This window comes from Sphaerodactylus townsendi, linkage group LG02, assembly GCF_021028975.2.
Source record: "Sphaerodactylus townsendi isolate TG3544 linkage group LG02, MPM_Stown_v2.3, whole genome shotgun sequence".
Taxonomy (NCBI): Eukaryota; Metazoa; Chordata; class Lepidosauria; order Squamata; family Sphaerodactylidae; genus Sphaerodactylus; species Sphaerodactylus townsendi.
In genome coordinates this window covers 175,326,312-175,351,990 of record NC_059426.1, presented here as the reverse complement: position 1 = coordinate 175,351,990, position 25,679 = coordinate 175,326,312, and the positions used below count along the sequence as shown (strand labels likewise).

The 25,679-nt window shown below is 47.3% G+C and overlaps 1 protein-coding gene across 2 annotated transcripts in view; it reads right to left on the bottom strand.

The window, feature by feature from the left end:
- Positions 1-9,538: 9,538 nt before the first annotated feature.
- Positions 9,539-25,679, bottom strand: part of GCH1 (GTP cyclohydrolase 1) — a 51,261-nt gene continuing 35,120 nt past the window's right edge. For both annotated transcript variants that reach the window (XM_048486867.1, XM_048486869.1), the window contains 3 exons: positions 19,021-19,052; positions 14,861-14,945; positions 9,539-10,396 (listed from right to left, as the gene is read on the bottom strand). In XM_048486867.1, coding sequence (XP_048342824.1) covers positions 10,270-10,396; positions 14,861-14,945; positions 19,021-19,052 — 244 coding nt within the window. In that variant the 3' untranslated portion in view covers positions 9,539-10,269. The remainder of the gene's footprint in view (positions 10,397-14,860; positions 14,946-19,020; positions 19,053-25,679) is intronic.

Here is a 25,679-nt window from a genome sequence, read left to right as displayed (position 1 = left end):
GTGACCAAAGGCAGAAATATAAGTCAAAGGCCTCTTAGTATCTTGCTGCCATAGTCAGGTACTTGTATCTTTGACAGTAATTAAATTAGGTACCTTTCCCTCCTGGTCAAAAAATGAAATAATGTCTGGAGCCAATACTACTTATTGGCACTTACCACAAATTATTATGATGTTCCATCTTGGTCTAGTTCTGAGGTTATTAAAGTACTATTTTAATGTCTGAGGGCCCTTTTCTATGATTATTAATATTTGACCACTGGGCAAGACCAGTGGACTGAAACATGCCTATTCAGGGTTAATAATGGTCCTTTTTATTTACGTACACTTGTGAGACTACTACAGTGATGGCGAACCTATGGCACGGGTGCCAGAGGTGGCACTCAGAGCCCTCTCTGTGGGCACGCACAAACAGAGTTGATCATGTGGGGGGGAAATCGCCCCCACACACACACACACATCTAGGCTGGCCTGGGCCGCTGCACTCGATTATTAGCATTAAACCTAAGACCTAGTTTTGGGGAAGCAGTGTAGTTAACCCTGTTAAGCGCTGTTAAACCCCACTGATTTTCATGTGAAGAACTAAAGTGCGATCCTTTACCTGGGAGTGAGCTCGGTTGCTGGCAATGGGGCTTGCTTCTGAGTAAACCCTCCTAGGGTCGTGATTCACTGTTCAAATAGTTGCATGGTTGCTTCAAAGCAAAGCCAATGACTACCACCAAGCTTACTCCCGAGTAACGAACGCCTCGGAGCCAACCGTTTTTTCTAAACTAAAACCTCAGCATTCAGGTTAAATTGCCATGTTGGTGCTTTGTGATAAATAAGTGGGTTTTGGGTTGCAGTTTGGGCACTCGGTCTCGAAAAGTCACTGGACTACTATTTGGACTAAGATGTTTTTTAACACAATTGCAATAAATATATTGCACATACTTTTCCTGCCTGACTTCGCCTCTGTTAAGACGCACCTTCATGCAAGCCCGCCTGAATATTCTGCCATCCATGCTACCGCAAGGCAGATTCTTACGAATCCCTTACAACAAAAAATTACACCCTTGCGCCCAGGGGTGAAGAGAGTCAGTCGAACACATCCTATTATCTTGCGAATTCTATTCCTCGCTTAGAAGTTTCCTCATTGACCCCCATCTCCGAAACTGTCGATTCGCCTCTAACAAGGCGAAAATGTGTGTTGTGTGATCGAAATCCCCACAGGTCTGAAGACGTGGCAAAATTATTGGTGCTAGCCCAGCACGCCCGCTCTTATCTGAACGTTAACTATTCCCTTATTTGCATAGGGTTTTTTTGCTTCTTTATCCTGTTCTATTATTTATTTATTACTTTTTTTATCTGTAAATGCCAATAAAGGTTAAGAACATAAGAACATAAGAAAGAGCCTGCTGGATCAGACCAGAGTCCATCTAGTCCAGCACTCTGCTACTTGCAGTGGCCCACCAGGTGCCTTTGGGAGCTCACGTGCAGGATGTGAAAGCAAGGGCCTTCTGCTGCTGCTGCTCCCAAGCACCTGGTCTGCTAAGGCATTTGCAATCTCAGATCAAGGAGACTTCTCCTCCATAAATCTGTCCAAGCCCTTTTTAAAGCTATCCAAGTTAGTGGCCATGACCACCTCCTGTGGCAGCATATTCCAAACACCAATCACACGCTGTGTGAAAAAATGTTTCCTTTTATTATTCTTCCCCCCACCATTTTCAATGAATGCCCCCTGGTTCTAGTATTGTGAGAAAGAGAGAAAAAAATCCTCTCTGTCAACATTTTCTACCCCATGCATAATTTTATAGACTTCAATCATATCCCCCCTCAGCCGTCTCCTCTCCAAACTAAAGAGTCCTAAATGCTGCAGCCTCTCCTCATAAGGAAGGTGCTCCAGTCCCTCAATCATCCTCGTTGCCCTTCTCCTTTTTGAGATGAACACAGTACTCCAAGTGCGGCCACACCATGGCTTTATATAAAGGCATGACAATCCTTGCAGTTTTATTATCAATTCCTTTCCTAAATATCCCCAGCATAGAGTTTGCCTTTTTCACAGCTGCCATGCATTGAGTTGACATTCTCATGGAACTATCAACTAAGTCGCCCAAATCCCTTTCCTGGTCTGTGACCGATAGCACTGACCCCTGTAGCGTGTATGTGAAGTTTGGATTTTTTTTCCCCTATGTGCATCACTTTACATTTTGCTACATTGAACTGCATTTGCCATTTCTTAGCCCACTCACCTAATTTATCAAGGTCCTCTTGGAGCTCTTCGCAATCCTTTGTGGTTCTCACCACCCTACATAATTTGGTATCATCTGCAAACTTGGCCACCACGCTACCCACCCCTACTTCCAGGTCATTTATGAATAGGTTAAAGAGCACTGGTCCCAAAACGGATCCTTGGGGGACACCACTCCAGGTTGATGAATTGAAATATAGATTTTCCCTGTATTTGTTTATATTCAACTTTTAACCTATAGATATGTATATTGTATTCACCTTTGGTTCTGAGGTTTTTAACCCATAGGCAAAAAAGTGCAGCAATTAAAAAAATAGATTTACTGTGAGGAAAGGTGAAGGAAAAGAGATTCCACCTAAACATCAGGAAAAACTTCGTGACCGTCAGGGCTGTTCGACAGTGGAATTCACTGCCTCGGAGTGTGGTGGAGTCTCCTTCTTTGGAGGTTTTTAAGGAGAGGTTGGATGGCCATCTGTCAGGAGTGCTTTATACCCAGGAGCAGCAGTGGCGTAGGAGGTTAAGAGCTCGTGTATCTAATCTGGAGGAACCGGGTTTGATTCCCAGCTCTGCCGCCTGAGCTGTGGAGGCTTATCTGGGGAATTCAGATCAGTTTGTACACTCCCACACATGCCAGCTGGGTGACCTTGGGCTAGTCACAGCTTCTTGGAGCTCTCTCAGCCCCACCTACCTCACAGGGTGTTTGTTGTGAGGGGGGAAGGGCAAGGAGATTGTAAGCCCCTTTGAGTCTCCTACAGGACAGAAAGGGGGATAAATCCAAACTCTTCTTCTTCTTCTTCTTCTTTGATTGTGTGTTCCTGCATTGCAGGGGGTTGGACTTGATGGCCCTTGGGGTCTCTTCCAACTCTATGGTTCTACGAAATCAGAATCCCATGGTAAATGCAGCCAAAAGAAAATACCCCTATTTCAAAATTGGGCTTAAAAAAGCATACTTCCTTTATTCCCAGTGACTTCTGCTAGGCTAGGTAATCCACGGCTGTCAGTGAGAAAGGCTGACGCTAAATAACATAAATAAATAAGGAAGGGTAGTTTAGTTAACAGGAATCTTGGCATCAAAATCTGCTTTATACACTTGCTAACTTCAGCGGGTGAACCAGCAGGTGGCAGAATAAATTCAGTATTGCCAGCTAGAATGGCGGACTGCCCTGAAAACGAAGATGCAATAATACCCCAGGTATCCCCCAAATTGCTCTTTTAAAACACTAAACCAGTGTTTTCCAACCTTCTCAACGTCACGGTACCCTTGACCTCACTCTTCATATCTCACTGTACCCCTGCATTCCTCCCCCCACCTTCACCTCCCAGTTCCCTTGCTTGCCACCCCCACCTTCCCCTCCCAGGGTGAAGGGAAGCACAGGGGGAGTGGGGGTGGGGGTGGCTGCTGACCTTGCGGCAGGCCCCGCCCCCTAGGCCACCTCCATATCCTTGCTGGTGTCAGCGGGAGACACCGCAAAAGTGAGGGGGGGCAGTAGAATTGCTGCGGTACCCCTGGGACACGCTCACGGCACCCCAGGGTACCACGGAACCCTGGTTGGGAATCGCTGCACTAAACCCACCCATTCCTGCTCGCCCTTTATACTCTTGCTGTTATGTGTATGATGTGTATGATGCAGTTATATTTTATGCTAAGTGCTAATATGCTTTTGCTGTTTGTTATTCCGTTAAGAAATGTTAAAATTATTGACATGCTGTTTAGTGATGTTTGATAGGCTGGGATTATGGTTTTGGTGTACTTGTTGTTGTTCATATTTATTTATTGCTCATATTTGATTTTGTTATTCTGTTTTGTTGGCTGTTAGCCGCTCTGAGCCCTATGGGGGAGAGCGGGGTACAAGTCCAAGAAATGAAATGAAATGAAATGAAATACAGACCTCTGCAGCTTCACTGCTGCCGCCCGTCATTTCTCTAAGCTGTTTACTCCTCCTTTCGAGGTGGAAGGAAGAATCTGGAGGTGGAACACGGGCATTTGAACCTGATTCCGGACCTGGCTGTCAAGGGTTTATTGATTTATTTATTTGGGTGCGGTTGGGTTGGTTGTGTCCGAGCAGCAGAAAGCAACCCGTTCACGGCACGACTGCATCTTTTTGACTTTTATGCCGACCTCTGCAGGGATCCTTTTGATCAGACAAACTAAACTCTGGTTTGTACTAGTCAGGGGCAGGCTGGAAAGAAAGGCAAGGGACCTCAAGGGTCATCTAGTCCAACCCTAGGGAGGGAGGGAGGGAGTGAAGGAAGGAGGGAGGGAGGGAGGGAGGGAAGGAGGAGGGAGGGAGGGAGGGAGGGAGGGAAGGAAGGAAGGAAAGAAAGAGGGAGGGAGGGAAGGAGGAAGGAAGGAAGGAGGGAGGGAGGGAGGGAGGGAAGCAAAGAGCGAGGGAGGGAGTGAAGGAGGGAGGAGGGAGGGAGGGAAGGAGGAAGGGAGGGAAGGAAGCAAGGAGGAAGGAAGCAAGGAGGGAGGGAAGGAGGGAGGGAGGGAGGGAAGGAAGGAAGGAGGAAGGAGGGAGGGAGGGAGGGAGGGAGTGAAGGAAGGAGGGAGGGAGGGAGGGAAGGAGGGAGGGAGGGAGGGAAGGAAAGAAGGAAGCAAGGAGGGAGGGAGCAAGGAGGGAGGGAGGGAGCAAGGAGGGAGTGAAGGAGGGAGTGTGTGAAGGAGGGATGGAACTGTATCCCAGACAAAGGAGGGAGAAAGATGCATCTTGACTACTCTTCTACCACACAAGATAAGGAGGGAAGAGCTGCCACATCCTAAGGTTGCCAACCTCCAGGTGGGTGCTGGAGATCTGGTATTACAATTGATCTGCAAAGATTAGTTCCCCTGGAGAAAATGGCCGATCTGGAAGGTAGACTCTATGGTGTTACGCTCAAACTGAGGCCCCCTCCCTCCCCAAACCATGCCCTTCTCAGGTTCTCTCTCTCTAGGTATTTCCCAAACCATAACTGGCAACCCAACACAGCATCCCCTAGCAGGATTCTAGCCCTTGAGGCTGAAGAGAGATGCTTGAGAAAGAGGCAGCTGTACGTCGCAGGCCAGAATCCCCTTGTAGTTGCACCCGAGGGGATTCTGGATGCAATGTAGGGGGTCCCGCGATGAAACCGGCCTCTTGCTGTGACACCCGCTCGCTTCACCCTACATGACAATCCAACCCTGTCGTGGGATTGCGGTCGGAACAGCGTTCACTAGAGGCGAACGAGTGCTCGTGGCTGACCGGGGCGGACTATTTCCCAAGCTGGCCTCTGGGGCCAAGGCCTTTCAAATAGCAACCCGCTGTGTACTCAGAAAACGTCAATACGTTTGCAAAATGCCGAGGCAGCCCAGAGGGAACGCGCAGCCAGGCCTGCTCGACGAATGAGGAAGAGCTACCTCGCCACCTCCGTCAACGTTGAGGTCAGGCAGCAGCTTTCCAGGTTGCAAAATCAAAGCAGTATTGAAGGTGGAGCCATTTTTATTAAAGAGATAAAAAGGAGACGCACAAGTAGATATACTTCCCGAGCAAATAAAAAATATTGGGTATCCACACTGCTTTCAGAGGGGCTAATCTGGAACAAGCTGCGACCGATGCCCCGGTTCAAATCTTCCCTCTGCCAAGAGCTCAGCATTTGCCCTGAGCCACCCAACCACTTTTCAGTTTCTGCCCCACCCCCACACGAAGCGACAACGGTGGCCAACCTAACAGGGCTAAGGTGTGGATTCCCATAACATAAAGTGGAAACACCCTATCAATATGAAATGTTCCTGTTTGGCTCACTTCGCAGACGGAGGATCAATACATTCCATACATGTATTTATGTATATTTTATCATTGTCCAGTTACTGAATCCAATGATTGTACATCCAGTTTTTTCAACGATAAAAGTTCATTTTTGAGATCTATAAGCCATATCTTCAATATCTACTGAACAAAAATAGTTCATTTTTTCAATTTCTTTAGGATAATTATATTCCATATAGAAAGTACTTCCCAAACGGCTCGCGCGTTTATAAGTACGCTTTCACTGTAGTCTTCCTCAGGGGAAGCAATTCTTTCAGGAAAATCATTCATTCATTTGCCATGCACAGGTCTTTCTACAGTAACTGGACAATTATAAAATATACATAAACACATTTATTGAATATATTGATCCTCCGTCTTCAGTGTGTGACGCGCTGTTTTGTTCCTCTCTCTCTATGGCATGTATGACATAATGCTGTTGCAGCACCAACGAGGTTTGGTATTCTCCCCCCCCCCCAATCTGCCATGGGTCATCAATTACTCTCTATGGAGTCTAGAGTAGAATGGAGCCTGCTTAGAATGCTTTGTGGTAAAATGGGGAACGACCTTCTGAGAGAGTTTCCCCCTTGTGTCCAGGAGTTAAATCACCAACTTTTTGCCCCTTGAGGGCAACTGTATCTATCCCACTAGACCTTGGGGCTGTGACCTTGTGTTCTCTTCTGGCTAGGGTATCTATGGCCCTTTATGCGCCCTGTGGCTGTCAATTCGACAGTGGGTTTTTCCAATTTTTGTTTGTTTAAACAGGATTTTCCTGCTATGACAGGTCCCCAGTTGAGCCAATCCACCATTTTACCCATCCATTCTCTTCATGAAATCTCCAACTGGGGAGGTCGCTCCCCACTACCTTTGTGTGTGTGCGCGTGTGTGTGTGCGTGCATGCACACCATTTTGGGTCTAGCATCGTTTTGCCAGACCGTGCATATTTCATGTAGATTCCACCTCTCTGTTGCTCCAGCAATAGACTGACAGTGGGGCTTTCCGCACTACAGAAGGGAGCTAAGGTCGACTCGGTTCCCTCCAGAGGGGGGCGATTCCAGGCTGTCCGCACAGCAACTTACTTGGCCCCCTGGAACCGAGCTAAGTGGGCGGGATCATCTTGGTGCCTGTTTCGCTCCTCAATCATGATTGGAGCTTGTGTTACCATGGGAAACGGGAGCATTCTTTTTTTTACAGTTTACAGTTTACAGTTCCATGCCCGTTCTGTGCATGCCACAAAAGCGGCTCCTGACTGGTTGAACGGATGAGGTGTCGTTTCGATGCGTCCGCACTTCGAAGCTTCGAAGTGGTATCAACCTTGTTCCAGCAGAAAGGTGCAGTTCATAACTGCGACAAGGATGTCGCAGTTCTGAGGGGGGGGGAACTGAGACAAAACAACGTTGAGCTCAGTTGCAGTGCGGATACACTGAGGTGAACCTAGATAGAAACCAGTACAACTCTGTCAGTGCGGAAAGCCCCAGTGTTAACATTTTTTTTAAAAAAAAGAAGCTCTTCCAATTGTTTTGAACTGCTGCCCCAAAGAGTGAGAGGAGCTGCTGTTGGGTGGGTGGGGGAAGGTGAGGAGGGACAAGAAAACCCACTGCAAGCCAGACATATGCTGTCTCCCTTCGCTTTCCCTGCAAAGCGAGAGGAAAAGTTATACTTTCAGAAGTTTCAGAAACCATGGGGATTCTCTGACCTGAGGCGCAGTAAGTTTGAGCGAGGGGAAATGTGTTCATTACAGAGAATCCAACCCGAAGGGAAGCCCATCGCAAGTGCCTAAATGGCCAATGTGCCTATGGATCTGGACAGCTCAGGCCTTCGGAAGCGATCCATCCCTACCAGCCATGCCCATTATGTGCTTGTTAGGTGGCAAAATAGATCTTTGTAGCCTCTGAGCCAGTACAGAGAGCAAACACAATCATTACAAACGTCAATATTAAGATTTGAACGCTGTGTTTTAAAATACGCCAGTACTAAATGTACGGCGGTTGTTTATTTATTTACTTGTTGTTGTTACTTGTTATTTGTTTACTTGTTATTTGTTTATTTGTTTACTTGTTATTTGTTGTATACTTGTTGTTACTTGTTTATTTACTTTGTTTGTTTGTTTGCTGTAAACTGCTTGAGCCCTCCGGGGGAGGGCGGTATATAAGTTCAATAATAAAATAAAATAAAAATAAAATATGAGTTCAGAGTATAAGGAGTCATGGGCAGTTTAATACCTGAGGGTATCGTACTGTGACGCGGCCATTGTCCAAAATCACAAACCACGCAGAAGAGAATCTCCGCAAAATGACCCATACTGTCTTTTGATATTTTTAAAGAGAACCAACTTTTACAGGGAAGAGAATTGGTTGTCAACAGACTGCGTACATTTTATATACACATACGTCATACATAAAGATGCACAGTAAAAGGTCATTAAGGGTCAAGAAAGAGCGTTCGCCACAGAAGAGAACAAAGTTATAAATAACATACGCCAAACTGTACAAAGCTTCCAAAACAAGTTCTAAGGCCACAGAGAGGGCAAACCTCTTGGGTCTTCTTGCGCACCACCAGGTCCTTGGAAGCAAATGAGCACTCTCCAAGATCCCAAGAGTGTGGGTGCTCTTGCCTGGTCCCCACCCCTTCCTAGGAGCCCAGAGGGGAGAAGTTACCAAAAGGTCGCATCGAAGTACCAGTTAAGAGGTATGTCTAAAAGACTGCCAATCACGGCAAGATACAGAGCAGAGGGAAGGCGGGCCAATTTCTAGACAGGCTCCAACTTTGAAAGACGCTGGAAATCTTGGCTACTACCCCTCTCCTGAAGCGAAGCAGGTGTTACGCCCCTTCCTCTTTCAAGGAAACGTGTAACACGAGAATAGCTGAATAGCATCTCCCGAGTCTCGCCACCCATGCACTCTCTCGCTTCCCGTCAATAAGGATCTCTTTGCGTTTCAGTTGATGCACCGGTTAAGGCTTTAAAATGTCCGCAACAAGGGCTAGAGTGAGAAAAATTAAGCGTATGACATGAACGAGCGAGACGTGGGTTCGAATCCCCGCTGAAGCCATGTAGTGTGGGAGGAATTTGGACCATCCAAGTAGCTTTCCGCAGTAGAACTTTTCTGCATCTGTTCTCAAGCGGAACTTAAACCTATAGGGGCAATTGCAGAATTGCCCAATTTTAGGGCAACAGAGCTACGTGCTAAGTGCGTTATACAATATGTGCTAATTGCATTATATTATGGCCTGGCCCCCAACATCAGAGAGGCTGCCCAATGCATGCAGAAACCCTAGTGTTCGGAAGTGCAAACCTTACTCTAGTCAAGTCTGCTTTTCTGCCCATCCCAGGGGGCGGCAGGGGCAGAGCGCCCACGGGGACATGTGGGGTTACATATAAGAACATAAGAACTAGCCTGCTGGATCAGACCAGAGTCCATCTAGTCCAGCTCTCTGATACTCGCAGTGGCCCACCAGGTGCCTTTGGGAGCTCGAGTGCAGGATGTGAAAGCAAGGGCCTTCTGCTGCTGCTGCTCCTGAGCACCTGGTCTGCTAAGGCATTTGCAACCTCAGATCAAAGAGGATCAAGACTGGTAGCCATAAATCGACTTCTCCTCCATAAGTCTATCCCCAGGCGCACACCATCCTGTCACATGGGGGGTGCAAAATGGCGCCCACGGCACACCCCTCCGCCCCCGCACCGACTCAGCTTCTGGGTTGGCACAGGGGAGGAGGGGTGTGCCATGGGAGGGCAATTTTGCACCCCCCCATGCCTCCCCCACCCTGACTCAGCTTGTCCAAGTCGGCGCAGGGGAGAAGGGGATGGCGTCTGTGGGAGGGGGGGGCGCAAAATCGGGCGCCATTGCCCCAGGCGCAATTCCTGGGGGGCGGAAGGGGCTTTTAGAATCCCCCTTTCATTGCATCAACAGGAACATTTCCTTAAAAGATTTCAGATGACCATAAAAGCACTACTGAGGCCCTACGGAGCCAACACAAAGCACAGACATGACCGCTGGGTATCAACCTGCTCTAAACACTAGTTTTAAATCTCATAACACAAAGATACAGGAGACATTTTTTTTTTTTGAAGACTGTGAAAACCAGCACAACGGTTTGAGCGATCGAGGACTTCGAACTGATCTTTAAGAAATAAAAACGAAGAGGCTTTTACAGAACTGCTAAAACGGAACGTCAGAAGTGACGGCTAAGTTTAAAAAGAGAGAGATGGAACGAAGAGTAGAGACCCGACGGCGACACGAAGACGACACGATCCAGAGGAGCAGTCCCGTTCGGAAGGGTATCCTTTTAGCTGCGGATGAGCGTCAAGAACTCTTCTCGCGTCTTCGGGTCTTCCCGGAAGACTCCAAGCATCGTGCTGGTCACCGTTTTACTGTTCATTTTCTGTACCCCTCGCATGACCATGCACATGTGCCTAAGAGGAAAGCACAGGAACATGGGATTGGGAGGAACTCCCAGGGTCATCTAGTCCAACCCCCCGGCCAATGCAGGAAATTCACAACTACTGCCCTCCCGCTCCCCCTGTGGGCCCTGCTCTACACCCAGAGGAAGGTACAAAACTTTCAGGATCCCTGGCCAATCTGGCCTGGAGAAAAATTTCTTCCTGCCCCCAAAGTGGTAATTTTTAAATTTATTTATTTATACTTTGGATTTTTATACTGCCCTGTCCCCGAGGGGCTCTGGGCGGTGTGCAACATGTCGCGTGGTACAATCGTAAGATAACTAAAACCTTTAAAAGCAGCGATAAGAACAATAAGACTAAGTATACTAATATAATAAATACAAATTTAAAGATAAGTGGTGTCCAGCAGCTCAATTTTCAAAGTTCCCTCCCCTAGAGGGAGGAGCGGCGAGTCCTATTAGATGACAAACGGCCCAGATGTAAGGACCTAAAAAAGAGGGGGGGCACTATCAGCGGCTGGTCCCTCCAAAGGCCCAGCGGAACAGCTCCATCTTACAGGCCCTGCGGAACTCACCAAGGTCCCGCAGGGCCCGGACAGCAGGAGGGAGAGCGTTCCACCAGGCCGGGGCCAGAGCCGTAAAGGCCCTGGCCCGCGTGGAGGCCAGCCAAGATAATTGGCAATATCTTGTGCCAGTAAGAAAGGGCCAATAGAGCCGAGCACTGACTCATGCCTTCCTGCCCTCCCTCTCACGGTCTAAGTTCACAGAATCAGCATGGCTGTCTGACAGCCAAAGGAAGGAGAGAAGCATCGGTGATAAAATACTAAGTGACCCGGGCCACTTATCACTGAGAAAAGCAGCCGAGTTTCCTTGAAATTCTAACACCGCATACTGATAGCCTTCTAAGTTAAAGATGACGAAGCGAGCCGTCATTTCCTCTGCGATTTTTTCGTTGCTCTGCCAGGAACTACCTCCATGCTAAGCAAGAGGGGAAGGTACACACCAAAGTGAAAATAAGGAAAACTTGTACCAACAGGCTACAATGATGACTTCCAAAAAAAAATTAGTTCTCCCACTGGAGTAGCAATTTACTTTTAAGTAACCAAAGTGATTTTATAATTTTACAAACAATAACCAAATGTTTTGGAAAAATTGTTTACATTCTCCCATTGGAGTAATATATATAAACTTAAGTTAGAGCGGCACGGCAATGTAATCTAAATCTAAATATAACTTGGGCTTAGACAGATTTAGGGAGGAGAAGTCGATCTATGGCTCCCAATCTTGATCCTCCTTGATCTCAGATTGCAAATGCCTGAGCAGACCAGGTGCTCAGGAGCAGCAGCAGCAGAAGGCCATTGCTTTCACATCCTGCATGTGAGCTCCCAAAGGCACCTGGTGGGCCACTGCGAGTAGCAGAATGCTGGACTAGATGGACTCTGGTCTGATCCAGCAGGCTAGTTCTTATGTTCTTATAACAGCTAGCCAGATTCTAGATCAGGGGTAGGGAACCTGCGGCTCTCCAGATGTTCAGGAACTACAATTCCCATCAACCCCTACCAGCATGGCCAATTGGCCATGCTGACAGAGGCTGATGGGAATTGTAGTTCCTGAACATCTGGAGAGCCGCAGGTTCCCTACCCCTGTTCTAGATAATTAAACCAACTGGCCTCATTCAACTTCACGGCTGTTAAAGGCAGGTCAGGGTTTTTCAAAGTAGAATAATGGTTACAGTCAGTTAGGACAACGCTCTGCAATTGGTTTGTTCTTATGCCTCTCGAGGCCAGTTGATTAAATATCTAGAATTTGGCTAGCTGTTATATTTAGATTTAGCCGTGCCATTCTAACTTGTGTTTATATTACTCCAATGGGAGAATGTAAACAATTTTTCCAAAACATTTGGTTATTGTTTGTAAAATTATAACATTACTTTGGTTACTTAAAAGTAAACTGCTACTCCAGTGGGAGAACTAATTTTTTTGAAGTCATTATTGTAGCCTGTTGGTACAAGTTTTCCTTATTTTCACTGCCAGGAACTACGGCATGTTTCTCAGAGGACTGCCCCTCTTCAGGTGTGTGTGTGGGGGGGGGGCCTCACATGATCAAATGCTCCCTCAAATTAAAAAATAAGTATCTCCGTATTTTAAAAACACATGCGGCAGACTAGAACACAGCTCCCTGACATCTTATTATCTCGTTCCTTTCACTGCGCTGCCTTGGAAATCCACTTTCTGTGTCATAGGATGTCATGTCAAAGACAGTTTGCGTTATTTCCTTGTTCTGTACTCCTGGTTCTACTACAGACACAGTTTATTGGATGTTCGGACTTGTAAGTGAGAAAAAGAATATATATAATGCGCAAGTGCCAAATACCTCCTGGCTTAAACCAACTTGGGTTTCCTTATTCATACTTTCTAATAACCCAAGAGGACCCCTTTCGAATAACTTAGTTCTTTAACATGCTGTTGACAGCCGGCCTGGCGTAGTGGTGGTGGACAGAAATAGGGTTTGATTCCCCACTCCTCCACATGAGCGGCAGACTCATCTGGTGAACTGGATTTGCTCCCCTGCTCCTACACATGAAGCCTGCTGGGGTGACTTTTGGGGCAGTCCCAGTTCTCTCTGAACTCTCTCAGCCCCACCTGCCTCCCAAGGTGTCTGTTGTGGGGAGAGGAAGGGAAAGGAGCTTGTCAGCCACCTTGAGTCTCCTTACAGGAGAGAAAGTTGGGGTATAAATCCAAACTCTTCTTCTGTTATCCTTTCACTGATAGTGGTCAATTTTCTCCTGCTTCAAACTGTTTCGTCCTTAATTACTTTATTTGCCCTACTTCTGTCATCGCTGCAAGGGAGAGCAGCAACTCTGACCTCTTTCATATCTCCTGGGATCGCCAAGTGACGGAGAACACCCTGGAGAAAACAGGTGCTTTGAAGGTGGACTTTATGGCCTTATATCACACTGACTTCCCTGCCCACGGCAAATCCCACCTTCTCAGCCTCCAGCCTCCAAAATCTCCAGGTATTTCCTGACCTGGAGCTGGCAACCGTATTCCTTAAACTACACAAGCAGTTCAAGTCTCCAGAATATCACCTGATCTACTGTATTAGGTCTCTCTCCCATTTCACTCCTTTCTCTTTCCCTCCCCTTCTGTAATTTCCTATAGAAATGAGGTAAATGACTTTCCTCTCTTCCCATTGTATTTGAAGAAGTGAGCTCCGTCTTACGGAATCTGATAGCTGTTAGGCTTCAAAGTGGCCCTGAAGTTCCAGTTTTTGTTTATAGACTGCCACAGTTATGTCCCTGGGCTCTAAAGAAAATTAAAAATAAATGGTTCATGTACAGGGGCGAAGCGGGGGAGTCCTTAGGACACCATTCAGTCATGCAATTCTCAGTCTGCAGCGAACAGTGTTAGGAGAAAATAAGAAGAGTTTGGATTTATATCCTGCTTTTGTCAACAGTAAGGAGTCTCAAAGTGACTTAAAAACTCCTTCCCCTTCCACTCCCCACGACAGACACCTTGTGAGGCAGGTGGGGCTGAGAGTTCTGAGAGAACTATAGCAGGCCCAAGGTCACCCAGTAAGCTTCACGTGTAGCAGTAGGGAAACAAACCTGGTTAGATGTATTGTCGAAGGCTTTCACGGCCGGAATCACTGGGGTGCTGTGTGGTTTCCAGGCTGTATGGCCGAGTTCTAGCAGCATTCTCTCCTGACATTTCGCCTGCATCTGTGGCTGGCATCTTCAGAGGATCACTCCTTTCTCTCTCCCTCCCCTTCTGTAATTTCCTATAGAAATGAGGTAAATTACTTTCCTCTCTTCCCATTATATTTGAAGAAGTGAGCTCCATCTTACGGAATCTGATAGTTGTCAGGTTTCAAAGTGGTTGTTATATTCTTCAAATATAATGGGAAGAGAGGAAAGTCATTTACCTCATTTCTATAGGAAATGACAGAAGGAGAGGGAAAGAGAAAGGAGTGATCTTCTGAAGATGCCAGCCACAGATGCAGGCGAAACGTCAGGAGAGAATGCTGCTAGAACACGGCCATACAGCCAGGAAACCACAGTAGCACCCCAAACCTGGTTAGAGTCTGCTGCTCATATGGAAAAGCAGGGAAACAAATTCTGTTCTCCAGATTAGAGTCCAATGCTCTTAACCACTACACCATGCAGGTACAGCCCAAACCCACAGAAGCAACCTAATAGAAAAGCAGGACTTTTGCTTTTACACAATTGTGTGCTCTGTGGTATAAAGAGGTGCAGTATATAACAGTTTGATACACATTGTTCAAGGGGAGTTTTTAGGTTTTACAAAAAATTGCATTCTTCACATAGGGTCTGTATTGCTTTTAAGTTTGGAAAGGAAACTTCTGCTCTGTTAGGAACCGAAAGGTCACACTGACGGGTACCTTCCAAGCAGCGACAGGCATCTGGGATGGTTGCCCCCTCCCCCTTGGAAACCCGGCACACACGGTGGAAACTTACGTTGCTTCGACCACCACCCCGACACCGGCAGGCTGCAAGGCTTCCGTAATGGCAACCGCGATCTGTTTCGTGAGGCGCTCTTGAACTGTAGCAAGACACAAAGAAGAAGAAAATGTTAGATTTACACCCCACCTTTCTATCCTGTAAGGAGACTCAAGGGGGCTTACAAGCTCCCTTTCCCTTCCCCTCCTCCCAACAGACACCTTGTGAGGCATGTGGGGCTGACAGAGTTCTGAGAGGACTGTGACTGGCCCAAGGTCACCAAGCAGGAATGTAGGAGTGCGGAAAACTCATCCGGTTCACCAGATAAGCCTCCGTCACTCAGGTGGAGGAGTGGGGAATCAAACCTGGTTCTCCAAAATAGAATTCACCTGCTCTTAACCACTACACCATGCTGACACATACACACACACACCGCAAAAGAAGAAGAAGAAGAAGAGTTTGGATTTATATCCCCCCTTTCTCTCCTGCAGGAGACTCAAAGGGGCTGACAATCTCCTTGCCCTTCCCCCCTCACAACAAACACCCTGTGAGGTAGGCGGGGCTGAGAGAGCTCCGAGAAGCTGTGACTAGCCCAAGGTCACCCAGCTGGCGTGTGTGGGAGTGCACAGGCTAATCTGAATTCCCCAGATAAGCCTCCACAGCTCAGGCGGCAGAGCTGGGAATCAAACCCGGTTCCTCCAGATCAGAGTGCACCTGCTCTCAGCCACTACGCCACTGCTGCTCTCTTGTATTCTCTTGTATTCAAGAGAATGACTTTACACCTTCCATTGGTGAAAAATTGATCGCTTGAAGCTTGTGGCCAGAAGCAGCAATTCTCAAAGCAAGAGCGGAAGTTTTCGTTTGTTTGTTTTTAAAGTTTTCATGGTAATCTGCTTTATTCTTCCAGCGCAGGGACCCCCGACCTGCTTTGAGCTTGTGGGCACCTTTGGGATTTTGACTCGGGGGGGGGGGGGGGCCAGAAAATGGCATCTATTAACTCTTCAATGCTTCAGGCAGCAGCTCCGTTGAACACGATAACCTTTAAATCTGCCTAGCCAATCAGATCCCAAGTGGCCAATTGGAAGCCCCGCTAGCCCTAACAAAAAGGAGAGTTGGGATTTATACCCTGCTTTTCTCAGCCGTAAAGAGTCTCAAAGTGCCTTACAAACTTCTTCCCCGAGAGAGTTTTGGGGAAACTGTGACTAGCCCAAGGTCGCCCAGCAGGCTTCATTAGTAGGAACAGGGAAACAAACTCAGTTCTGCAGATCAGCGTCCCCTTGCTCTTAATCACTACACAACACTGCCTCTCTTGGCTCCCCTGGCCCTGCCAACTTTCTAATAAAGTTTTGCAGGCACCAGGAAATGTGTTCATGGGTGCCACGTGCCCATGGGCACCAAGTTGGGGGACTCTTATGTTGCACATTTTTACCCCACCCTTCCTCGAAGAAGAAGAGTTTGGATTTATATCCCCCCTTTCCTGCAGGAGACTCAAAGGGGCTGACAATCTCCTTGCCCTTCCCCCCTCACAACAAACACCCTGTGAGGTGGGTGGGGCTGAGAGAGCTCCGAGAAGCTGTGACTAGCCCAAGGTCACCCAGCTGGCGTGTGTGGGAGTGTACAGGCTGATCTGAATTCCCCAGAGAAGCCTCCACAGCTCAGGCAGCAGAGCTGGGAATCAAACCCGGTTCCTCCAGATTAGATACACGAGCTCTTAACCTCCTACGCCACTGATGCTCGAAGGTGCTCAGACCAGTGTATAATATTCTCATATCCTCCATTTTATCCTCCCTACAACCTAGCGCAGTGGTGGCAAACCTATGGCACTCAAGATGTTCGTGGACTACAATTCCCACTAGCCCCTGCCAGCACGGCCAATTGGTCGTGCTGGCAGGGGCTGATGGGAATTGTAGTCCATGAACATCTGGAGTGCAATCAGTTCGCCACCACTGACCGAGTGAGTTAGAATTATACCCTGTTACACATAAAGACCTAAGTATAATTGTAACTTCATCTGCCATCCTCTGTCCCTCCATTATGTGCTCCGCGCTCCCCACACGTTGCAGCCCGGTCTGGAGTAGACGAGGGAGGGCATGGAGCACGTGGTGGAAAGGCAGGAGGAACTGGCGGTATAGCTGAGAAAGAGAGAGAGAAAGAATATGACCGAGCCCAAAGTTGTCCCGTTGACTCTACGGAAAGAGCTCAACTACAAACAAGAAGAAGAAGAAGAAGAAGAAGAAGAAGAAGAAGAAGAAGAAGAAGAAGAAGAAGAAGAAGAAGAAGAGGAGGAGGAGGAGGAGGAGGAGGAGGAGGAGGAGGAGGAGGAGGAGGAGGAGGAGGAGGAGGAGGAGGAGTTTGGATTTATATCCCCCCCTTTCTCTCCTGCAGGAGACTCAAAGGTGCTCACAATCTCCTTGCCCTTCCCCCCTCACAACAAACACCCTGTGAGGGTGGGTTGGGGGGGCTGAGGAAACTCCGAGAAGCTGGCTGACCCCAGCCCAAGGTCACCCAGCTGGCGTGTGTGGGGAGGCGTACAGGCTGATCTGAATTCCCCAGAGAAGCCTCCACAGCTCAGGCAGCAGAGCTGGGAGTCAAACCCGGTTCCTCCAGATTGAATGCACGAGCTCTTAACCTCCTACGCCACTGATGCTTGAAGGTTAAAGCAGACCAGTGTATAATATTCTCACTTATCCTCCATTTTATCCTCCCTACAACTTCGCGCAGTGGTGGCAAACCCTATAGCACTTTCGAGATGTTAGTGGACTACCAATTCCCACCACTAGCCCCCCCCTGCCAGCCGCGGCCAATTGAGCCGTGCTGGCAGGGGGCTGATGGGGTGTGATCCTGTGACCATCTGGAGTGCAATCAGTTCGCCACCACTGACCGAAACCAGTTAGAATTATACCCTGTTACACATAAAGACACAAATATAAGTGTAACTTCATCACCATCCTCTGTCCCTCCATTATGTGCTCAGCTCTCCCACCGCGTTACAGCCCGGTCTGGAGTAGACGCGGGAGGGCATAAGAACCGCACGTAGTGGAAGAGCAGGAGGAACTTGTGATATAGCTGAGAAAGAGAGAGAGAAAGAATATGACCGAGCCCAAAGTTGTCCCGTTGACTCTACGGAAAGAGCTCAACTACAAACAAGAAGAAGAAGAAGAAGAAGAAGAAGAAGAAGAAGAAGAAGAAGAAGAAGAAGAAGAAGAAGAAGAAGAAGAAGAAGAAGAAGAAGAAGAAGAAGAAGAAGAAGAAGAAGAAGAAGAAGAAGAAGAAGAAGAAGAAGAAGAAGAAGAAGAAGAAGAAGAGTTTGGATTTATATCCCCCCTTTCTCGCTCCTGCAGGAGACTCAAAGGGGCTGACAATCTCCTTGCCCTTCCACCTCTGTCTCACAACAAACACCCTGTGAGGGGGGTGGGACTGAGAGTGCTCCGAGAAGCTGTGACTAGCCCAAGGTCACCCAGCTGGCGTGTGTGGGAGTGTACAGGCTGATCTGAATTCCCCAGAGAAGCCTCCACAGCTCAGGTGGCAGAGCTGGGAATCAAACCCGGTTCCTCCAGATTAGATACACGAGCTCTTAACCTCCTACGCCACTGCTGCTCCTACAGCTCCAGCGGTGGGATCCAAAAATGTTAGTAACAGGTTCCCATGGTGGTGGGATTCAAACTGTGGCGTAGGGCCAATGGGGCTGGGCGGGGCATGACGGGGGTGTGGCCGGGCATTCCTGGGCGGGGCATTCCTGGGCGGGGCTGTGGCAAGGACACAGCCGCTGCGCCGGTCCTTGGGCGGGAAATGAATGCACGCAGGCGCAGGCTGCCACGCACGCCGGTGCACCTCCTGCTGGACTGCTTCAAGTTCTGCGCGCTACTGCTGAGAGGAGGGGCGTAACCAAGGCAAAACTCACGTGGCAAAATCACCCATTAGTAACCCTCTCTCGGCACACACAAATAATTAGTAACCCACTCTTGGGAACCTGTGAGAACCTGCTGGATCCCACCTCTGTACAGCTCTTTCCACTTTTACACCAATTCATTAATTGACTTTTAATCAGATTAACAAACTACACGTTTTTGCTGTTGCAGCTAGTTTATCCCACGTTTATCCGACATCCTACGCCAAATCCCGCTTCCACGGTTAAAGGTGTACTTTATCTAAATAGGGCAGAAAAGGAGATTACTCACCTTGTAACCTTCTGCTGTATATTTCCACAATCCTAGGGAACAGAGGGAGAAAAAACAGAGAAGGAATCCTCAGTTAACAGCACCAGGTGCGCACGTAATTTGCACCCAGGAATTTATAAAGACGTCCAAAGACCTCACAGAAAAATATTCTGGCACAAGACAAGAGGATGTAATGGTGTACCAGATGGCTGCACCTTTCTTTGTCACAGCACAGGTGCCACAACATGGGCAGGTAGTTTTCAGGTAAGGTCTACTGGAGTTACTTTGGAAGACAGGCTCCAGCACAGTTAGTTTGCCAGCCAGCCACAACTGCGCTACCTTCCCCAGAAGTTACAAATTGCAAATGCAATTGCTGTTGCAAATGCCCCAGTTTGACCGGCCCAATAAGCAGCAGGAAAAATGGAGCGCCAGGAAAAAGGTGTTTTACCTGGGCCAGGTGTGAAATTTCAGGTATGTGAACATCTAAAAACACTCTCGCCTGGCTGACTACAGTGGCTGGGAATTTTCAGAGGAATTGGCCCTTGCAGTTCCTGTGCTAGACCATCAGGAACAAACTCATGGTTTGCTTTTTATATATATAGATATCGATATAATAATAACAGAGCGTGTCTGGAAATAACAAACCTCTCTGTCCACCTGTGGGGGCAGCAGCAGAAAGTATATGTGTATGTGGGGGAGGGGGAGGGGAGAATACCAACTCTAAGACATGGTCCCCTTCTTTAGCAGCGTGTAGTTCAGGGAATTGCTTTGCCTCTTTCCTTGAGGGGAGGGAATATTTTTGGAAGGGCTAGAATATTGATATAACTGCAATAACAGCAATGTTGATATAAGTGCAATTTAAAGGGCAAAGACTACCGGGTGCAATGAGATCTGTGCCTTTAAGAGTTAGTTGATGGATGGAGTTAAGGGAGCCAGGCCCAGGAGAATTCTCTGTAGAAAAGCTGCATGGCTAGGAGTGAGTGCCTCCTTGCATGTAAACAGAGAAATGTGAGAAGCCCCCACTACAAGCCCACAGCACAGTGAAGAGCCCTGAGGTAAACGTTCCACGCACAATGGGTCTTTCATTTCTTTCCTAATCTTACAACTGGAGGCCGATCTTGGTGTTCCAAGATACAAGCCAAAGAGAAACAGCCGGTTTAGTGACTCGCTTCCGTTCATAAGAACCTTACCTAACATTATTAAGCATTACCATAATTCAAGTTAATTCCACAGTTAATTTTATTGATGGAGCTGGGGGAGACGACGGACGTCAGTGGGATACAGGTCCACAAAATCCATTTTCTCCAGGAGAACATAAGAACATAAGAACAAGCCAGCTGGATCAGACCAGAGTCCATCTAGTCCAGCACTCTGCTACTCGCAGTGGCCCACCAGGTGCCTTTCGGAGCTCACGTGCAGGATGTGAAAGCAATGGCCTTCTGCTGCTGCTGTTCCCGAGCACCTGGTCTGCTAAGGCATTTGCAATCTGAGATCAAGGAGAATCAAGATTGGTAGCCATAGATCAACTTCTCCTCCATAAATCTGTCCAAGCCCTTTTTAAAGCTATCCAGGTTAGTGGCCATCACCACCTCCTGTGGCAGCATATTCCACACACCAATCACACGTTGCGTGAAGAAGTGTTTCCTTTTATTAGTCCTAATTCTTCCCCCCAGCATTCTCAGTGAATGTCCCCTGGTTCTAGTATTGTGAGAAAGAGAGAAAAATTTCTCTCTGTCAGCGTTTTCTACCCCATGCATAACTTTATAGACTTCAATCATATCCCCCCTCAGACGTCTCCTCTCTAAACTAAAGAGTCCCAAACGCTGCAGCCTCTCCTCAGAAGGAAGGTGCTCCAATCCTTCAACCATCCTCGTTGCCCTTCTCTGCACTTTTCCTATCTCTTCGATATCCTTTTTGAGATGTGGCGACCAGAACTGAACACAGTACTCCAAGTGCGGTCGCACCACGGCTTTATATAAGGGCATGACAATCCTTGCAGTTTTATTATCAACTCCTTTCCTAATTATCTCCAGGAGAACTGATCTCTGTAGTCTGGAGAATATCTGCAATTCCAGGAGACCCCCCCAGGTCCCACCTGGAGGCTTGTAATAATGGAGGGGGGGGGCATATCGCTACAGGTGAACCTACCCACAGTATATACCACGACCCACATGGAGGCCGGCACCCCTAGTCCCAAAGCTCAAAAGTCCAAGTGTGTTTACTGTAATAAAATGACACAGCGGGGATTGGGGCCTGGCCCTTCCTGGTCACATTCTGTCAATCTGTCCAACTCCCTCGATGCTGACGTTGGACATACTTCCCAGTTGATGCCCCTTACATAGTTACAGCTCTTGCTCTCTGCTCACCAGCTGCTCGGCTGGCTCAGCTGGACGGCATCACGAGCCACTTAACTTAAGTGACGTATCGATCAGGGAGAGATGGAAAGAAAATTACAGGCTTCCAGGGCCGTTATTAGCTGCCAAGAGAGAGTCATTGGATGCAAGCGACGATTCCAGCTTCGAGCCCTTTTGTGGGCCTCCGCAACTGACAGATAATTGCGGCCCAGACAGTCAACGCAATCTCATCAATTGGCCCGTCGTTTGTGGACCAACAGGGAAGAGCGTGGCCAGTTTGAATCCCGCCATGAATGAGAAACTGAAAAGGCCACTGCTAGAGTCGGCGAGACACCGGACAATCGTTGCAACGACATTTGCTCGCCAGCGTCTGGGCAGACACAAATGCCAGCGATTAACCCCGTGCCCTTGAATTCCCTATATCTGGAACGCCAATACATTGTACGAAGCAAGTGAATCTTCAAATGCCAAAAGGCCGGAAGGTCCCCATTAACACAGGAGGCAAAGAAGAGGCCGGAAAGCCAAGGACAACAACAGAATTTAACACCCTCGCAACAGCTCTGCCGGATCAGTCCAAGGGGTACGCGTAGGCTGGCCTGTTGCTCTCATACGAAGCTGCCTGGTATTGAATCCTGATGTGTCAAATTCAGGACTGTCAAACTCTAGTCAGATCGGAAGGAGCTCTCCAAGCAGCCATCTTTGGCATCCCACACAGCCTGGCGCTTTTGAACTGGACATGCAAGAACATAAGAACATAAGAACATAAGAACAAGCCAGCTGGATCAGACCAAAGTCCATCTAGTCCAGCTCTCTGCTACTCGCAGTGGCCCACCAGGTGCCTTTGGGAGCTCACATGTAGGATGTGAACGCAATGGCCTTCTGCGGCTGTTGCTCCCGATCACCTGGTCTGCTAAGGCATTTGCAATCTCAGATCAAGAATTGAATGGAAGAACGAATTGGGCAGCCAATCACCCAAAAATTACACCAGAAACTGTTTATATAATAGCAAGGTCTGTAATATGCTCAGTGATGGGATCCAAAAAATTTAGTAACAGGTTCCCATGGTGGTGGGATTCAAACAGTGGTGTAGCACCAATGGGGCTGGGCGGGGCACAACAGGGTCGTGGCCGGGCATTCCGGGGGCCGGGCATTAATAATTTCTCTGTTACTGTAAAAAACTCTTAATGTAAAAAAAAAATTCCGAATTTCCAGCTGGTATCTTTCTGTCCATCATTTAAACTCATTCTAGCAAGTCCTATCGTCTACTGCCAACAGAAACAACGACTTCTCCTCTAATTGGCTGCCTGTCAAATACTGAATACTTTCAAATACTTAATTTTGTTTCTAGAAATCAAAAGAAGGAGACTTTCCTTAAACAAGGAACTTTACCATATTACTAAAACATGTTTTTAAAACAGCCCAACAGGGAGAATTATCCCGTTTTCTACCTTCGCTAACCAGCCCCATAGGAAACAACAAGACTTGATGATTTTTGGACCTAATGGAATTTCTAACGGAAAAGCAGACCCAATTAGTAACCCCCTCTCGGCACACGCAAACAATTAGTAACCCACTCTCGGGAACTGGTGAGAACCTGCTGGATCCCACCTCTGAATATGCTTATCAATGCATGCAAGTATCCATACAATTATATCTTCAAACCAACACCATCATACATTATTGCATAAATGTGCATATCAGTAAATAAAATAGTCTATTTCTATACTATACAAGGTTGTTGTGTTATTTATTTTGCGATTATTAGAATACTTCCACAGGTTTTCTTATGGTCGCTGTTTGTGGAAAGCGACATCATTGATACTCATTCATTTGGGATTATAAATTACAAAATATTTCCACACATTATAACTGTATGTCTAAGTTTGGAAACCTGCGGGGGCACCGTATGCGATGCATCATGGCTGGAATATATATTCATGGTCGCTAATTGAATGAATAAATGTTTTTATGAATGAATACATATTTATGAATGAATATATTCAGATCCTCTGAAGATGCCAGCCACAGATGCAGGCGAAACGTCAGGAGAGAATGCTGCTAGAACACGGCCATGCAGCCCGGAAACCACACAGCACCCAAATGAAACAACAACCTTGTGGAGTATAGAAACAGACTATTTTATTTATTGATATGCACATTTATGCAATGATGTATGATGGTGTTGGTTTGAAGATATAATTGTATGGATACTTGCATGAATTAATAAGCATATTACAGACCTTGTTATTATGTATACAGTTTCTGGTGTAATTTTTGGGTGATTGGCTGCCCAATTCGTTCTTCCATTGTATTAGCTGGACTGGATATTTGTCTTTTTTGGAGATGCAAGAATTGAACCAGGGACTTTCTGAATGCAAAGCAGAGGCATTTCCACTCAGAGGAACTGGAGGGCTGCTGTGTGAGGCAGGATGTTGGAATAGATGCACCACTGGTGTGATCCAACAAGGCTCTTCTGATGTTATTGTGAAGGCCTCAGCCTCTGTGCCCTGTTGTTGGCCCTCCAGAGGAACTGGTTGGCCACTGTGTGAGGCAGGATGTTGGACTAGATCAGGGGTCTGCAACCTGTGGCTCTCCAGATGTTCATGGACTACAATTGTAGTCCATGAACATCTGGAGAGCCGCAGGTTGCAGACCCCTGGACTACATGGACCACTGGTCTGATCCAACAAGGCTCTTCTGAGGTTCTAATGAAGGTCTCAGCCTCTGTGCCTTGTTGTTGGCCTCCAGAGGAACTGGTTGACCATGGTGGGAGACAGGATGTTGGACTAGATGGACCCTCACTGGTTTGATCCAGCAAGGCTCTTCTGAGGTTCTTCTGAGGGCCTCAGCTCTATGCCCTGTTGGCGGAACTCCAGAGAGACCGGTTGGCCACTGTGCAAGGCAGGATGCTGGATAGGATGGACCACTAGTGTAGTTCAACAGGGTTCTTCTGATGTTCTTACGAAGGCCTTGTCTTCTATGCTCTGTTGTTGGCCCTCCAGATGAACTGGTTGTGTGGGATAGGATGCTGAACTAGATGGGCCACTGGTCTGATCCAGCAGGGCTTTTCTGATGCTCTAATTCATTCCACCAGTCATATGGTTGAGGCAACTTGGTGATGAATCAATGGTCCCCTCCCTCTCCCCATTTTTGTCATTAAAAAAAGTGATTCACCACTCTTCCTTCCCTTTTCCCCCCCGCCCACCCCTCTGCTTTGCTGATCCTCTCTGCGGGATCTTCCCTTAAACCAAATGATCCCGGTGCCAGAGGGAGACACTCAGGGATTTACTGTCTGATGGCTGTGACAGTTTTATGCCATTGATACAACCCGGAAAACCCACAACACTCCACTAATACAACTGGGAAAACCCACAACACTCCACTGATTTTAGCTTTAGATGCATTTTTAGAGCATGAGTTTTAAAGTATTTATTGTGAGTTTGTATTTTTTTTAACTGAGGTTGTAAATCACCCTGAACCTTCCAGGGATGGATGAATGAATGAAAGAATGAAAGAATGAAAGAATGAATGAATGTTCATGGGTGTAATGGAGGATAGAAGGGTAGATAAAAAATATAGCGATATGTATAAAATAATGATCAAAGCAGCACATGCAACAATAGCTTTAGGCTGGAAAGAAAAGAAAAAATGGACAATCCAGAAATGGTTGGAATATATCTGGGAACAAGTGACACTGGACATTTTCGACATAATAACAAAGAATAAACTGTGGTGAACAGAGTGAAATCTTGAAGATATGTACCATCTACGCGGACTGGATGAAAGAAGCTGGAGTCAATGAGGAGAAATGGGAGAAAAGATTACAAAGAATGAACTTACTGCTGTTTGTTTGATAAAACTATGAAAAAATATAGCATAAGCATAAGCATTTTATTGTCATTGTGCACGCACAACGAAATTTACAGCAGCATTCCTCGATGCACACAATTTCAGACTCATACATCATCCTCACTTTCCCCTTCCTCCACCCATCCCTACACAGCCCCAAACACATCAATATGAAGCAGCGGAGTTTAGCATAGCCACAGCTCTAGAGTAGAAGCTGTCTCTAAGCCTCTTTGTCCTAGTTCTGAGGGCCCTGTATCGTCTGTCAGATGGTAACCGTTTAAAAAGAGAGTGTGTTGGATGAGACGGGTCCCTCAGAATATTTTGGGCTTTATTTAGGCTTCGGGAATTATAGATTTCTTCCAAGGAGGGAAGAGGGCAGCCGATAATCCTTTGTGCAGTAGTGATCACCCTTTGGAGCGCCTTCCTATTCGCCACTGTGCAACTGGAGAACCATACACAGATGCAGTAGGTTAGGAC